At 45.9% G+C, this 15,966-nt stretch overlaps 1 protein-coding gene across 3 annotated transcripts in view; it reads left to right on the forward strand.

Moving 5' to 3' along the window:
* LRSAM1 (leucine rich repeat and sterile alpha motif containing 1) overlaps window positions 1–15,966 on the forward strand; it is a 3,131,994-nt gene that overhangs the window by 2,496,322 nt on the left and 619,706 nt on the right. For all 3 annotated transcript variants that reach the window (XM_069609805.1, XM_069609807.1, XM_069609806.1), the window contains one exon: window positions 15,162–15,261. In XM_069609805.1, the coding sequence (XP_069465906.1) occupies window positions 15,162–15,261 (100 nt within the window). The remainder of the gene's footprint in view (window positions 1–15,161; window positions 15,262–15,966) is intronic.

Below are 15,966 nucleotides of genomic sequence, written 5' to 3' on the forward strand. Positions count from 1 at the left end.
CGCCCCACCTTTCCAGGCCAAGTCCTACCAGGCCAAAGCATCAGCCAACACTGCCCCATAGTGCCTTGACCCTAGTGGAGGAAGAGCCACTGTGTAACGCTTACCTCTGGGGCCCTGCAGGAGTGCCTGGTCCGGTCTGTCGACGAGTTCAGGTCTGGTCTGTAAATGCCTTCTGATGATGCCCAAAACCTCACCCAACGGTCAGAGGGGCAGGAGTGATCTTGAGATTCAGGATCTGTATCAGTTGCGCCTACGAGGCGTATTGCACCAAAGTCACTGTTAGTCCCTTGCTTATATTGATGCTTCTGCCCAGTTTCCTCGCTGGACTTGTACCAGTCCTGTGCAGTTCTGTCACTGTGTTTTAGCTGTTCCCCAGTAGGTTCGCCTCCAGTTCCTTCACTGAGGCGTGGCCGTTTACCAGTTACTCCACTGGTTATTTGAGAGCCCAGGCCTGTTGCGACCCCCAAGCCGCCTTCCGTTGTGTAAAGGCACCCTCCCACTAGCCAGTGGGGTTATATGTCCGTGTGCCAGTTGTTGCGCTGTTTTAGCTCAGTTCTCCCCAGGCTTGGGATGCTGATGGAAGAGGTCGACATGTAGGAAGACGGGCACTGCTACTGGAATACAGTTCAGGTAAGGCAAAGACATCAAATGTCTTTCTTTTCAGATGCAGAAGACGCTGACTTCAAGGCGCGGATGGAATCCAGCGGGCGTTGTGGATCGGGAGTTGTAGGAGAAGTCAGAAGAGTTACAGAGCTCCGGTAAGTAGCAGATCTTGACTCGCGTCGTGAAGTGTTTGGTTTTCCACAGGAAATCACGATGCCTTGACTCGTCATGAAGAGCAGGTTCCAAACTTGACCCAACGTCCAGAACGTAGCGGACTGCAGAAGGCAAGCGTTACGCCAGCAGCCAAAGAAAACGCTAAACACTGGGTGTGGCCCAGGGCGGGGTTTATATAGCCCTGGGCCCACCCAGATCCACTAGACCACCATGAGAATACACATTGCGGCCCTCTAGGGGCCATGTTGAATAACACTGTCTGGTTCCTGCTGGGGGCCATCTTGGAAGGGGCCAAAGGCACATAAAGTCTGTTCCGGCGCCAGGCAGCCAGTTTCTCAGTCCAGGTGCCTCCCTGAACCTTAGGGGTTCCTGAAATCGTGACAGCACTCTCCCCGAAAGCCCCCCCCAAGGAGAGTCACTCCCGGGCCGGGTCGTTCCGGATATTCCTTATGGTAACGCGCCACCAGGCGGGGTGCATGCAAATGTTCCACTGGTTCCCAAGTCTGATCCAGTACCCCATAGCCCTTCCAGTCTACCAGGTAATAAAGCTTCTTCCGGACAATTTTAGAGTCCAGGATTTTCCTGACTTCGTACTCAGCCTCTCCTTGCACTAGTATTGGTGGAGGTCTTCTAAGACTGTCTTGGGTTCCTGGATGGACCGGTTTCAATAATGCGACATAAAATACTGGATGTATACGGAGAGTAGATGGTAAGTCCAGTTCCATGGCAACAGGATTAACAATATTCTTTATCGAGTATGGACCGATGTACTTTGGGTGGAACTTCCTGGGCCCTTTTAGCTGTATATGCTTTGTGGACAGCCAAACCTGGTCTCCGATCTGGTACTGGTGTTCTTTTTCTGTCTGCAAAGCGTTTCTGGTTTGTCTTGACTTCCTGAAGAGCTTGTGTAGCCTTTTTTAGAATTTCTTTAATGCTAGTATGCAGGGAGCTCACGGCTGGTGGGTCTAAAGCCTCTGGTGGATCCAAAGTTGAAGTTCGAGGATCTCGCCCATACTGGAAAAAGAAAGGTGATACGCCGGTGGAACTATGGACCGTGTTGTTATATGCGTACTCAGCTGCCCATAGTAACTCCTTCCAGTTTTGATCTGTTTGGGCAAGCATGCACCGAAGATATTGTTTGAGCAATTGATTTGTCCTTTTGGTCTGTCCATCGGTCTGTGGATGGTGACTAGTGGACAGACTGACCTCGATCTGTGCTTTAGCACAGCAAGCTTTCCAAAACTTGGACACAAACTGGCTTCCTCGATCCAAGATTACCACAGAGGGGAATCCGTGCGATCTGACAATGTTGGTCAGGAAGGTTTGCGCTAACTGTCCTGCATTAGGTATTCCTTTCAAAGCGATGAAGTGTGCCATTTTAGTTAGGAGGTCCACCACTACTAGTATGGTATTGTAACCACCGCAGGAGTGTAAGGCCGTGATCAAATCTAAGGATATTGTGTGCCATGGAGTTGGTGGAATTGACAAAGGATGAAGCAATCCTTGAGGCTTGATTTTGGATGCTTTGTTTCTTGTACAAACATCGCAGGCCTTTACATGTTGCACTATGTCTTTCCGCCAAGTTGGCCACCAGAAATGTCGCTGGATCTTTGCCATGGTTTTGGCTATGCTAGGATGGCCTGCTGTAATTGCGTTGTGATAGGTGTCCATGATGAGTTCTTGCATTTCATGGTGCGGCAAATAGAGGCGTTTCCGGTAATATGGTAAATTGTTGACTAGAGTACGCTGAGGTCCTTGTGCGACCCATGTTTGAACTTCCACTGGGGATGTGTTTTCTTTGATCTTTTCATGCAGCGTCTCCAGAGTGGTCTGAGTGTCGCTAATCGGTCCAATTAGCTTCTCTTCAGGTATGATGGGCTGTGGAAGAGGGGTAGCATAAGCGTCTTCCTTTTCAGTATCCCAATCAATTCATGACAGCGCATCCGCTTTTCCATTTTTCACTCCGGGACGATAACTAACTGTGAAATGGTATTCCGAGAAGAACTGAGCCCATCGTAAATGTCGTGGGTTTGTGCCCTTGCTGTCCGTAGAAATTGCAAGTTCCAATGGTCAATAAGCAAAGCGACTGGATGTCGTGCTCCTAATAGATGGTGTCACCACTCCTTGAAAGCTGCTTTTATGGCAAGAAGTTCCTTATCGGTTACTGCATAGTTAAGTTCAGTAGGATAACATTTTCGTGACCAAAAGGCCACCGGATGTAATTGGTTGGTACCCGAATCCCTCTGAGATAATACTGCCCCCATTGCCACATTGGAGGCGTCCGTCTCAACCAGGAATGGGAGGTCCGGATTTGGATGGCGAAGTATTGGTGCTGAGGTGAATCGCCTTTTTAATTCCTGGAATGCCTTCTCGACTTCTTCAGTCCATTGAAAAATGCGGTTTTTCCTAAGCAATGATGTGATTGGATGGACTACTTCTGAAAAGTCAGCTATGAACCTCCTATAAAAGTTTGCGAAGACCAAGAAGCTTTGGAATGTCTTGACTGAAGTTGGCAATGGCCATTGCAGAATTGCTTCCACCTTGCGTTTATCCATCTGGATGCCTTGAGGACTAAGTATGTATCCAAGGAATTCCACCGTGATGACGTGAAAAGCACATTTTTCAAGTTTTGCAAACGGATGGTATTGACGCAGCTTAGCAAGGACTGCACTCGCATGACGCACGTGTTCTTCGTAGGTTCCAGAATATATCAAGATGTCGTCTATGTAAACCATAGCACAAGCATCCAGTAATTCTTTTAGTACATCTGTCATAAAATACTGGAAGGCTGCTGGAGGGTTGCATAGCCCGAAGGGCATGACAGTGTACTCAAATAGCGCAAACTTGATGCGGAAAGCTGTTTTCCATTCGTCTCCAGCTTTGACACGAACCAAGTGGTAGGCCCCCGCAGGTCCAGTTTCGTGTAGATCTTTGCCCCTTTTAATTGGTCTAGAAGCACTGGAATCAGTGGTAACGGATACCGGTTCTTTACAGTGATCTTATTAAGCCCTCTATAGTCTATGCATGTCCTCAGGTCACCTTCCTTCTTGGGGACGAAGAAAAGAGCTGAGGAGACCGGTGATTTAGAAGGGCAAATGAACCCATTGGCTAGATATTGGTCCAGATACTCGCGTAGGTGCTGGTTTTCCTTCTCCGTAAGGGCGTAGATACGACTGCATGGAAGTTGTTGTCCAGGGATCAGATCGATTTGACAGTCGTAGGGCCTGTGAGGTGGTAATGTATTGGCCTGTTCCTTGTGAAAAACGTCCTGGAAGTTGCAGTCCCTGTTGTCTGCACTGCTGACGTGAATCCCTCTCAGGTTTTTTTCTGAAGTTGAATAACAGGTTCGGGCACATTCGGTTGAAAACCGCACTGTATGCTTGTGCCAATCTATAACAGGATTGACACGTACCAGCCAGGGCATTCCCAGGATTAACTGGAATTGAGGAGCTTTGATAAGGTCGAAGACTAGGTTTTCCCGATGACTGTCATGGCATAGCATCACAACAGTACCAGTACATAGGGTCACTGGCCCAGAGGTCAACTGAGTTCCATCCACGGACAATACAGTATCAGCCTTTTCCTTTTTTTGAGTAGGCACCCCTATCCGTTGGGCCACGGTGATGTCCATGTTTTTACCTACCGCTCCGCAGTCAATATACGCTTCCAAGGCGTGCATCCGTTGTGACTGTTCGGGGCTTAGGTGAATAACTGGTGTTTGTTACATGCGAGACCGCTGACGCCTCTACCTGTCCCGACAAGCCGGTCTCTGCTCTTGTCGCGCCTGGTAGTTTTCCGATGGCTCTTGTGATTCTGCTGTGGCTTCCATAGCCCCCAACGGCCTTCGAATTATCTTGTTTGGGCAGTCTTTTAAAAAATGTCCCGCTTTGCCACAGTACAGACATAGTTGTTGTTTTCTGCGGCGTTCCCTTTCCTCCTTGGTCAGTGGCCCTCGAACACTTCAAAACTGCATTGGTTCTGGGGCATTATCAGTGGTCCGGGGTGTGTCCCGGGGACAGACATAAAGGGGCCGGTTATCAAAACGGGCTCGGTCGGATCTCCTTTCTTGCAGGCGGTGGTCAAGCTGGACTACCAGGTCTATGTACTCAGCACAGCGATCCGGTGGGTTCACAACCTGTGCAAGAACGTCTTTCAACTCGTTTCGTAGACCTCGGTAGAACAAAGTGGTTCTCTTATCCTCTGGCCAGTTGGTTTCTGCCACCAGGCAATTAAACGTGGTGATATAAGCCAGAAGATCCTGAGAGCCTTGTCGAAGACCGAGCAATTCGGCATCCAGAGCGTGTCCCCGGGTACGGCGAGAAAAAAGTTTGTCCATCTCTTGCTGGAACTGTGCAGAATTGTGCAGAACAGGATCATCACGATCAACCAATGGAACTGACCAACTAGCGGCATGCCCTCCGAGGTAGGATAGGATGAAGGCAACTTTAGTTTGATCCGTCGGGAACGCTCCTGGTCGGCATAAAAAGTGGAGGCGACACTGTGTCATGAATACCCCATATTTCAGTGGATCACCCATAAATCTTTCAGGTGGAGCCAAAGGGACGGTAACAGGAGTGGTTACCTGTAACTGAGGGACTGCTGCGGCTGCTCCACCCGCAGTATCTGGCAATGGGGTTTGTCCTGCTCGAGTACTGGTGAGGCACCTTGCCAGCTCTTCAGTTCTATCTTGATTCACCACCAGTTCCTTCCTTACAGCACTGGTCTCTGAGCGTGCAGCATGCACCTCGGCTCTCAATTCCACCAGCAGGAGGTCTAACTGATCAACTTCTGAAGCCATGGCACTCGGGCAGAGCAATCACGTGGGCTTAGCGTTCTGTAATGCTTACCTCTGGGGCCCTGCAGGAGTGCCTGGTCCGGTCTGTCGACGAGTTCAGGTCCGGTCTGTAAATGCCTTCTGATGATGCCCAAAACGTCTCCCTCTGCTCTGCTCGCTGCAGGTGAACTCACCCAACGGTCAGAGGGGCAGGCGTGATCTGGAGATTCAGGATCTGGATCAGTTGCGCCTACGAGGCGTATTGCACCAAAGTCACTGTTAGTCCCTTGCTTATATTGATGCTTCTGCCCAGTTTCCTCGCTGGACTTGTACCAGTCCTGTGCAGTTCTGTCACTGTGTTTTAGCTTTTCCCCAGTAGGTTCGCCTCCAGTTCCTTCACTGAGGTGTGGCCGTTTACCAGTTACTCCACTGGTTATTTGAGAGCCCAGGCCTGCTGCGACCCCCAAGCCGCCTTCCGTTGTGTAAAGGCACCCTCCCACTAGCCAGTGGGGTTATATGTCCGTGTGCCAGTTGTTGCGCTGTTTTAGCTCAGTTCTCTATTTTCTCCCCAGGCTTGGGATGCTGATGGAAGAGGTCGACATGTAGGAAGACGGGCACTGCTACTGGAATACAGTTCAAGTAAGGCAATGCGCGGGTGGCGGGAGGGGTTGTTTGATTGAACCACCACTCACCAAATGTCTTTCTTTTCAGATGCAGAAGACGCTGACTTCAAGGCGCGGATGGAATCCAGTGGGCGTTGCGGATCGGGAGTTGCAGGAGAAGTCAGAAGAGTTCCAGAGCTCTGGTAAGTAGCAGATCTTGACTCGCGTCGTGAAGTGTTTGGTTTTCCACAGGAAAGCACGATGCCTTGACTCGTTGTAAAGAGCAGGTTCCAAACTTGACCCGGCGTGCAGAACGAAGCGGACTGCAGAAGGCAAGCGTCACGCCGGCAGCCAAAGAAAACGCTAAGCACTGGGTGTGGCCCATGGCGGGGTTTATATAGCCCTGGGCCCACCCTGATCCACTAGACCACCATGAGAATACACATTGCGGCCCTCTAGGGGCCATGTTGAATAACACTGTCTGGTTCCTGCTGGAGGCCATCTTGGAAGGGGCCAAAGGCACACAAAGGTCTGTTTCGGCGCCAGGCCGCCAGTTTCTCAGTCCAGGTGCCTCCCTGAGCCTTAGGGGTTCCTGAAATCTTGTGTCAACAGCGTACAGATTCTGGCACTGACACAGATACCACGGCTGCTGATACGGACGAGTACAAAGATTATGGCCCTACTGACAGGGAGCCTCTGGGTACTGACGAGCCTGACATGGCTTCACCAATGAACAAAATTGGCTTCTTCCATGCCATGATCTCACAGTCGTCCAAACTCTTCAGTCTGTTGCCGGAGGAAAAATAAGGAGGGATTTCTCTTTCAGCAGCTTCGAGTCCTCGAGGAAGACAGTCATGTCTGTTCCATTGCTGGATGACATCTGGGAGGAAGGATTGGCCCTTATGAAGATGTGAAGTACCACACCATCCAAGAGAGACAGGCTGGGGAAGAAATAGTGGGCCCCGGACTATGGTGTCTCAGGTGTCTCAGGTAGCATCCTTCTCCAGATTCTGTGGTGCCTGCTGCCACCAGGAAGCACACGTCCAATCCCTCGTTCTCTTCCATGGTGCTTCCAGATCAGGAGGGTAATCAGCTCGATGCCGTGGGCAAGCACATAATATACACCACAAAAGTAGGGAGTTGATACCACAGATATAGGAAAGTGGTATGGCCTGCTGCAATGATACACTTCCACTGGCGTCCCCTAGTAAACACCAGTACAGGTAAACCTGAGAATGGTGATGGAAGTATAGGTTCAGTGCGCAGAATCCCAAAATTCTTGTTAAAAGTCCATAAAACAAGTGAATTTGGCTTCAAATCCCAATTTATTGGTTACTAGACAGCCGACACGTGTTTCGACCTTTCAGGTCGTTTTCAAGGCTGTATGTTGATAAAAAATGATACAATCAAGTATTAAAATACAAGATCATGAATAGAAAGTGAATGGAACATCCCAATCATAATGGAAAACATGGAAAAGAGAAAATAATATACCAGTGTTCAGTGCATGGTTGAAGCCAATGGAAAGGAAAAACAGCAATAATCAAAACATGAAAGAAAAAGATAATCAAAGTGGGTTTGGACTGCTTAAGCATCATTAATATAAAATAACCAGTTTTACACTATTGAAAATAATGAGCATGTGGGAAGTTGCTACATACCGTGATTCCAAATTTGTGATGAGCAGATTGATATATGAAGCAATCAAATTGTCGCCTAAAACAATAATGGAATAACTTTAGAGCATATACTTTCGCTATGTCCTGCGCTAGTTCAAAAACGCTTGAAATTTTTCTCATGGCATTGTTTCCCTTCAAATTGCCATTGGCAATTTTCTTTATGGAGTGAACTTAACCTGTTAAATAATTGTTGCTGTTTACTTGAGTTCTCTGTCATTTATCCAGGAATGGCATGTTGAATCATCTCGTTCCCAGTATTTCTGGTTCGACGTGTTTTATATGAACTGAACTGAATAACTTCTTTTTCCCTTTTATTGTTCGTGAATTGTACATCATCCTAATGCATCAATTTTAATGCTTCAATCAATTATAATGAATTCTTTCTTAATCTTATGTACTTTTTAAGATCAATTGTATGTAATGTTTTGTATTGAAAAGTTGATTTATTTCAACGATATCAATAATAAAAAAAATAAAAATAATGCAATAACCCTTACTAGTATGTACAATGCTAATGAGAACATGGCAGTGTAAATAGTAGAGTTAGACTGACTTACCCTCCAATGGGTATATATCTTTAGGATTGAATGGGTTATCTAGAAAGTAGAATGTTATAGCACAAATGAAGTGCTGCTACATAGTGTAAGATCCTTCAAAAAACATACTGTTCAGAAAATAGACTATACCTGAAGCTGACTAGCTTGTGTTTGTTCAGGGGTCAAATTCCCCATAGATGTTTAGTGCAAAGAATCAACACTGGCGCGCAATGTAAAATGCACAATGCGCCTGCCCGCGTGACGTCACGCACACGTTTTACGGGTGACATCACGCTCGCATGAGCCGTGATTGACATCAGGGCGCGACATCAAGTGCGGCCCGTTATTGGTTTAATATAAACAAAGGGCAAGTGTGAAGGATAAATCATAGCCTCTCAGGTGCAAGCTACAAAGCACTCATAAAGTTAAATATATTGACATCTGATTCGATAACAGATAGGCATTGATATACTGCACCTGTGTCATTGGACACTTGTTGTGTATTAATAGTGTGATAAAACATTGAAAATGTGGATGTGCAGATTCGCACAGCACATTAAGGTTAATGAGATGATTCTCAAGGCCATAAAAGTTTGTGGAACAAAATATAGCAAGAAATGCAGGGGCTGCTAAGGCATGTCTTTAGCATCTGTAGATAACACCATATTCCTTGTATTCTAGTATCAAGCAATAACATTGTGTGCATGTTTCACAGAGACAAAACTAAAGTTAGCCCTTGTCGGACGTATATAGGGTCAAAGCCTATAAGCAAATGAACAAAGAAAAAACTAAAATTAGCCATTGTCGGATGTATATAGGGTCAAAGCCTATAAGCAAATTAACAGACTAGCCATATCTGTTGGATCAATACTGTCACAACAGATATGTTACTAATCGTAGATAACAAGAATTACTGAAAAGTAAAACATATTGTGTCAATTGGCAAAGCAAAGCAGTTTACAAATGACATGTGGACAGAAATGCTAAACAGTATCATCTAATATATCCTCATAGAAAGACATGCATTTCATGGTCCGAATTCAGTCCAACTGTAGTACCTCTAAAATGGCAGATAAGTTTACATTCCAGCCTCCTAGGTTTCATGCAAAGATTGCTGCCACGTTTACTGTTAGATGCCCTGGCCAATCCCAAAAACCATATGTCTGATTTGTTGGCTAGTTGATGTTCTGTTTGCCAGTGCAAGGCTAATGGTAAATTGACACCGATTTTATTGAGACTTGACAAATGTTCTCTTATAGGAATACTCAACTGCCTAATCGTACTTCCTATGTATAGTTTCTTACAAACACATATGATTGCGTAGACCACAACTTTTTGTTTTGCAATTAATGAGATCTCTAATTACAGTTTGGATCCCATTCTGATCTACAAAAGTCTGATAACTAGGATGGGCATATTGGCACTGGTTACAATTACCACATTTGAAAAAACCTTTTGTGTTTTTCAAACATGTTGCTTGTCTTTCTGTGTCAGGAAAATCAAGGACGGACGGACTAAGTCTGTTACGAAGAGTATTCACCTTAGTAAAAATAAAGTTGGGCCTGTCAGAAACATATGGTGTAAGGTCTGGATCCAATTTTAACAAATGCCAATGTTTAGAGGCAAGTTTGTACAAAGTTGAAGAATCACTTGTGTACTGCGTAATTAAAGAAACAGGTCTCTGTTGAATGCTCACATTAGATTTGGTACCCAACAAATCCACCTGTTTAGCGAATTGGTATTTGTGAGATGCCTTACATAGTGAAGAAGCTGGATAAACACGTTGCTTAAAAAGAGTAGTAAGCTGTGCACATTCTGTATGAAAATCTGTATCTTTTGAACAGTTTCTCCTTGCTCTGTAGAACTCACCACAGGGGATATTATGTATAGTAGCTCTTTGGTGGCAGGCTTTCGCATGTAAAATGGCATTGACAGATGTAGGTTTGCGAAAAGTTTTGGTCTGTAGTGTATCATCCTCAATAAAAATTTCTAAATCTAGAAAAGTAATCATAATAGGGATTGAGTGGCCAGACAGAGTAATTCCAAAATTGTTAGTGTTAATGTGAGTAACAAAATCTGCAAATGAGCTGTTAGTGCCTTGCCAAATGATTAAACCATCGTCTATGTATCTTTTCCAACACACCAGTTTGTTCTTAAATTCCAGTTTGTCAAGAACATGGGTTTCCTCAAAATGCGACATGAACAAATTTGCCAAAGACGGTGCAAATTTGGCACCCATGGCAACACCTTTTGACTGCAGGTAGTACACATTATTAAGGAGACAGACATTGTTTGCAAGGGCAAATTTGAGAAAAAATGTAACCATTTGTATGTGACAATGATAGGACGCTGATGTATTTTGAAAAACATAGTCAATTGCTTGGATGGCTAAATGATGTTTGATGTTAGAATATAAGGCTGCAACATAAAGGGTGGCCAGATAAAAGGAGGGTTGCCATACAATAGTTTGTAGATATTGTAAAACTTGTGTACTGTCCCTAATGTAGGTACTCATTTTAATGACGAAGGGCTGGAAAATCTCATCCAGGTACTGAGAGATGGCTTCAGTGACCCATCCGATGCCGCTCATAATTGGCCTCACTTCCAGCAAATTATTAAAGTGCTTATGTATTTTTGGCAAAAAATACAGAGTAGGCATCGTGGGGTCAGTGATGGTAAGGAATTTTTTCTCGTCATCTGTTAAAAGATGCATACCATTGATCAATCAGAGATTGTAAGTCAAGTACAATTTGTTTGGTGGGATTTTTGCTGAGTTTGGTATAACAATCTGGTGTCTGTAAGTGTTTCAATCCCATCTGAATATAATCCTCTGTGTTTAGTATCACAATATTCCCACCTTTGTCGGCTTCCTTGATGGTAATGGTGGAATCTTCCTCTAATTGTATCCAAATTACAGTGCTGCGCTTTGTTAGATGGATTATCCAAAAGAGTATATAGATCCTTAGTCATTGCCTTATGGAAAGTGTCAATGATATTGTCACTCGCAAAAATCGGTGTAAATTTGGATGTAGGTTTGAGCTCCATAATGTCTCAGTGCCTAGTTTGGACATGAAGGTCTGACATAATTTGCTCTCTGACTGGGGGTAAATCTGTGGTAAGAGATACCAATGTCTCAATGTGGTCAATATCCAGCATGGTATGTTGGCTAAGCTGAGGTAATTGTGGTGTAGGAACAAATGTTTTCACCTGCGTAGCAAAAACATTTTTTAATTTCAATTTCCTGGTGAACTTAAAAAGGTCAATCTGGAATTGGACAAAATCTGTGCGCTTGGAAGGAGCAAATGAGAGTCCTTTATTGAGAACCCTTGTTTGATCATCTGTCAAATTGTGGTTGGATAGATTAACAACTAGATTGGCCTGAGTTATTTTCTCTTTTCCATGTTTTCCATTATGATTGGGATGTTCCATTCACTTTCTGTTCATGATCTTGTATTTTAATACTTGATTGTATCATTTTTTTGAGCACTTTACAGCCTTGAAAACGACCTGAAAGGTCGAAACACGTGTCGGCTGTCTAGTAACCAATAAATTGGGATTTGAAGCCAAATTCACTTGTTTTATGGACTTTTAACAAGAATTTTGGGATTCTGCGCACTGAACCTATACTTCCATCACCATTCTAATATACACCACAGTTTCCACCGTCAAGGCCGCCAATGCTCTCGCCATCCTGTCACGTTACGAAAGGGAGCTTTATTACAAGCTTGGGTTGTCACTGGATTTCCTTCATGACAACAAGGAGGCAGAGGTCCTGGCGCTGTTTCAGAATGGTGAGGTAGTGTCGGATCACGCCATTACGGTGGCGCTGGACATGGCGGACTCAGGGTTCTGCCAGATGGGGAATGGTGTGGCCCTTTGGCGCCAGGAATGGCTCAGGGCCATGTATTTTCGAGAGGACATGCAGTACAAGGTCGTGGACCTGCCTTTCGATGGAGACAACCTGTTTGGGAAGGTGTGGATGAGACTCTCCAGGCTATCAAGACTGACACCAAGACGGCACGCTCCCTGGGCAACCTGTAGCAGAGGAGGTCATCCTTTCGTTCCCCACACGGAAGGGTCTCCTGGTCCTCCAAGTGGTCTACAACCCCCTATCGTCAGTCCTCCCGCTCCACCAGCCAGGAGGCCTATGGCAGCAGAGGCCAGCATTGACATCGTCCACAGGCCAGGATGCAGATGCCCAAACAGGCCTGAACCAGCAATGAATCTGTGCCCCCACCTTTGCACCCCAGTGGGAGGCCGGCTATCAAACCTTGTTGAATACTGGACAAAGCTCACCACAGACAGATGGGTGCTGGCCATTCTTCAGCAAGGGTATATCTCGGATTTTCAAAACGGGTGCCCTAGCATTCCTCCTGTAGCACGTCAAGAACTTCACATGGCCCAACTGCTACAGGAAGTTCATGCCATGTTAAGAAAAGGGGCAATAGGGAGCTCTGTGGAGCAGCCAGGCCAGCATGGCGGCTTCCTCCTGGGCTCTGTGTAGGAGTGGGTGATTTGCGCCATTATTTCTATGCTGCTTATCTTTGGAACCACGCAGTGTGAAACACTGTCTGGAGGAGAGGATCTGGATAACTGGAATCCCATTTATGTTCCTGCTTCCTGTGCGTCACCGGCACACACTTGTGGCTCCCGGAACCAGAGGCGGAGAGCGACGAGGAGAGCAGCCGGGACCTGAGTGGCCTCAGGGGGAGTGCTGCTGCCCACACCCCTCTGCCCAGCAAGCTGGAGACTTGCATTGGAGACTTGGATGCTGGGGTCGTCGAGAAGGGCTGAACTTCCTTTGCTCCACCGGGGCCAGTGGAGCTCGCCTTCATCAATGTTGTGGGCCCGGCGGCTGCATACCGGCGCAGTGTGCAGTACGATTATACTGAAGATGCTGCGGGGTAGGGGATTGCGAGCCTGGGTGCGGCCGTACCTTTTTTCAGGACTCTTCTGGCAGATGAGGTGGGAGCAGGCTCGGCCCTCTTGTGAGGCAGCCTCAGGGACTCTGGCCTGGATGAAAGAATTGCGCATTGTATATAACGGAGGAGTGCACAGGGGAGACCAGCAGCGGAAAACTATTCTAGATTTCTGTGTATTCCTGGAGCATGTAGGGCATGCTGGGGGTTTATTTGGGTCTCCATACTTTTAGAAGCCTAGTGCTTGGCCCGGGAGTGGTGAATCCACTGCTTTCTCATCATTAGGGTCATGCGATGCCATTCCTGAGCAGGGGCAGGCGCGTGCAGGGGCATTGACCACTCTGTTGACTGCCTGCTCACGCTACTCTGCTACATTGCTTATACTGCTGCCATTTCCCACATTGAATGGTACTGTTTAGCTCCAAGGCCTAGTTGGGGTGCAGCTTCCTATGATTCATCTCATACTCTAAGCCTTAAGGTGCTGGGCATGCTGAAAGGTGCTGGAAGTAAAAAAGGCGGCAGCATGGACCACTTTGTGAAAGCCACCAGCGAAGCGTTAGCCCCTGCAGCAGGTACATTGTCGAGCCCCACTCCCCAGGCAGTGATTGAGCTGCTGAGTATGCAGCAAATCGTGGACACCATGCAAAAAGGGTTCACCTCAGTCAATGATAAACTGGATGATATTACTGTCAATGTTATTTCTATACGCGCCCAGTTGGAGAAGGAGGCACACAGAACCACTGAAGCAGAAAGTGGGATAAGTACGGCAGAAAAGTACATCTGTGCCTACCACTTTCATGTCAGTCGAGTGTCATGATCCAGTTGCAGGGTGGATTTTCTCTGTGGGGTCTTTGGGAAATGACTTTAGAGATTTTAATATTCTGCTGGACTGCAGCTTTGTTTCAGAGAGGGAAGGTGAGTGAGTGATTCATCCTCCCTGCTGATCCATACCCCTCCCCCCCAACCCCCGTCTGTGTCTGAGTCAAGCCACACAATGGCACAATTCTCTTGAAACACAAAAGGACAGCAGTAGGCACTTTTCGCTTGATAGAATGGCTCAGATTGACTTCTCCATTATGTGCAGCACACCCTAATCAATCTTCTCTGCATTGAGAAATGATGCATTTCAAGAAAAATAGTGCTGGGAACACTGATGTTCACATCACAGCACCAGTGTGCTTGAAAGACCTGTGTTTAATAATGCTTTCGTTTAAGTACCATGCTATTATAATCTTGTCACCTACAGGTTTTTATCTTTAAATGATTTCAGAATCTGCTTAACCCTCAAGTGAGAATATACAGATACCCATTATTCTTACTCATGATTACAGCCAAGTAGCTTTTGATGGAGAATAGAAGAGTAGATGAAATGGGGGAAATGGGCAGATGTGGGACGTCTGGAAGTCATTAACTGAGATCAAGGTCTATGTTTGTGTGCATATGAACAGGATTGTTGCCCACAAGTGTGGAAAGGAGCACAGTTTCAGTTTAGGAGCTTAGTAATTTTAGATTGTGGTGCCTGTAAAGAGGGAACACTGAAGCCAATGTAAGATTCAGCATTCAATATTGATTTTGTCCTACTTATTAAGCATTTGTGGAGATTCAAAAATGTGACGTTTGGTTAAGTTAACTTAATTGATGTAAGCTAGATTCTCCGCTAGGAGAAGCAGCAGAGTGATCAAGGCTTAATATGCACAATCAGACGAGTAAGCCTGATTTCCATTCACAGTTGTCCTCTTCGAGAGTCATTGTGCAATTTACTTGATTTCCAGCCTGTTACACTGAAGGATTCCTATACACGTGTCAACAGATTAGCTTGATGTTTTCTTTTGCCTCTATGACTTTACCTTATCTGCATGCTTTGTCTTTTGCAGCTGCCATGCAGCAGATGTTGACAGAGAGTTATAACAACAGGCTGATTCAAATGTCCTATGAATCCCGCCGGCAGGAAATGGTTAGTCAAGCATACTCCAGGTAAGAATCCTACATCCTCCCATAACTGTTTAATGAAAACCCTATATTGCACATTGTGAGAGTAGATGTTTTGACCTGTACATTATAAAGACCATTTCCCCAAGTGTGTTGACTAAATTGTGTTTTTGTTTGTGTTAATTTACTTAATTATGACAAGGAACTTCCAGTATATATTGGCAACTCATTGGTTATGCCATGCGGCTCTCAGTTATACCAGTGACAAGCCTAGTTTGTTTGGGTCAACAGTTATGCAAGTTGTCTTTTCCGAATTCTACCCGAGGGCAGCCCATCTATTCTAGGGTCTGTCCAGTTGTGCTATTGGCCTTGTCACTTGTGCCAGGGGCCTGTCCATTTATTCCAGCCGAACTGCCAGGGTCCTGCCCAGTTGTTCTAGGGAGCTGCCCAGATGTTTCAACAAACCAAGGGACTAGACAGTTATGACAGTGCCAGGACAAGGCCTTGTTGTGTCAATGTGGAGACCTATTTTTGCTGTGAGGGTATTGAAAACCACCTGGGCTACACACGAGCATGAGCCCTCCCGTAGATGTCAACACGTTTCTCCCAATATTCCAGAGAAAGAGAATTAAAGGTACACTTCTCTTTCCAGGATATCCAACAAAAAGTGGAGTCAGGATACAGAATACAGCCGGGCTACTGGACACGGATATCATCACAGTATAGATAAGATAAATATGCAGGTAAAAA

The sequence above is a fragment of the Ambystoma mexicanum genome, chromosome 8 (genome assembly GCF_040938575.1).
Source record: "Ambystoma mexicanum isolate Mex_15411 chromosome 8, UKY_AmexF1_1, whole genome shotgun sequence".
Classification (NCBI taxonomy): Eukaryota; Metazoa; Chordata; class Amphibia; order Caudata; family Ambystomatidae; genus Ambystoma; species Ambystoma mexicanum.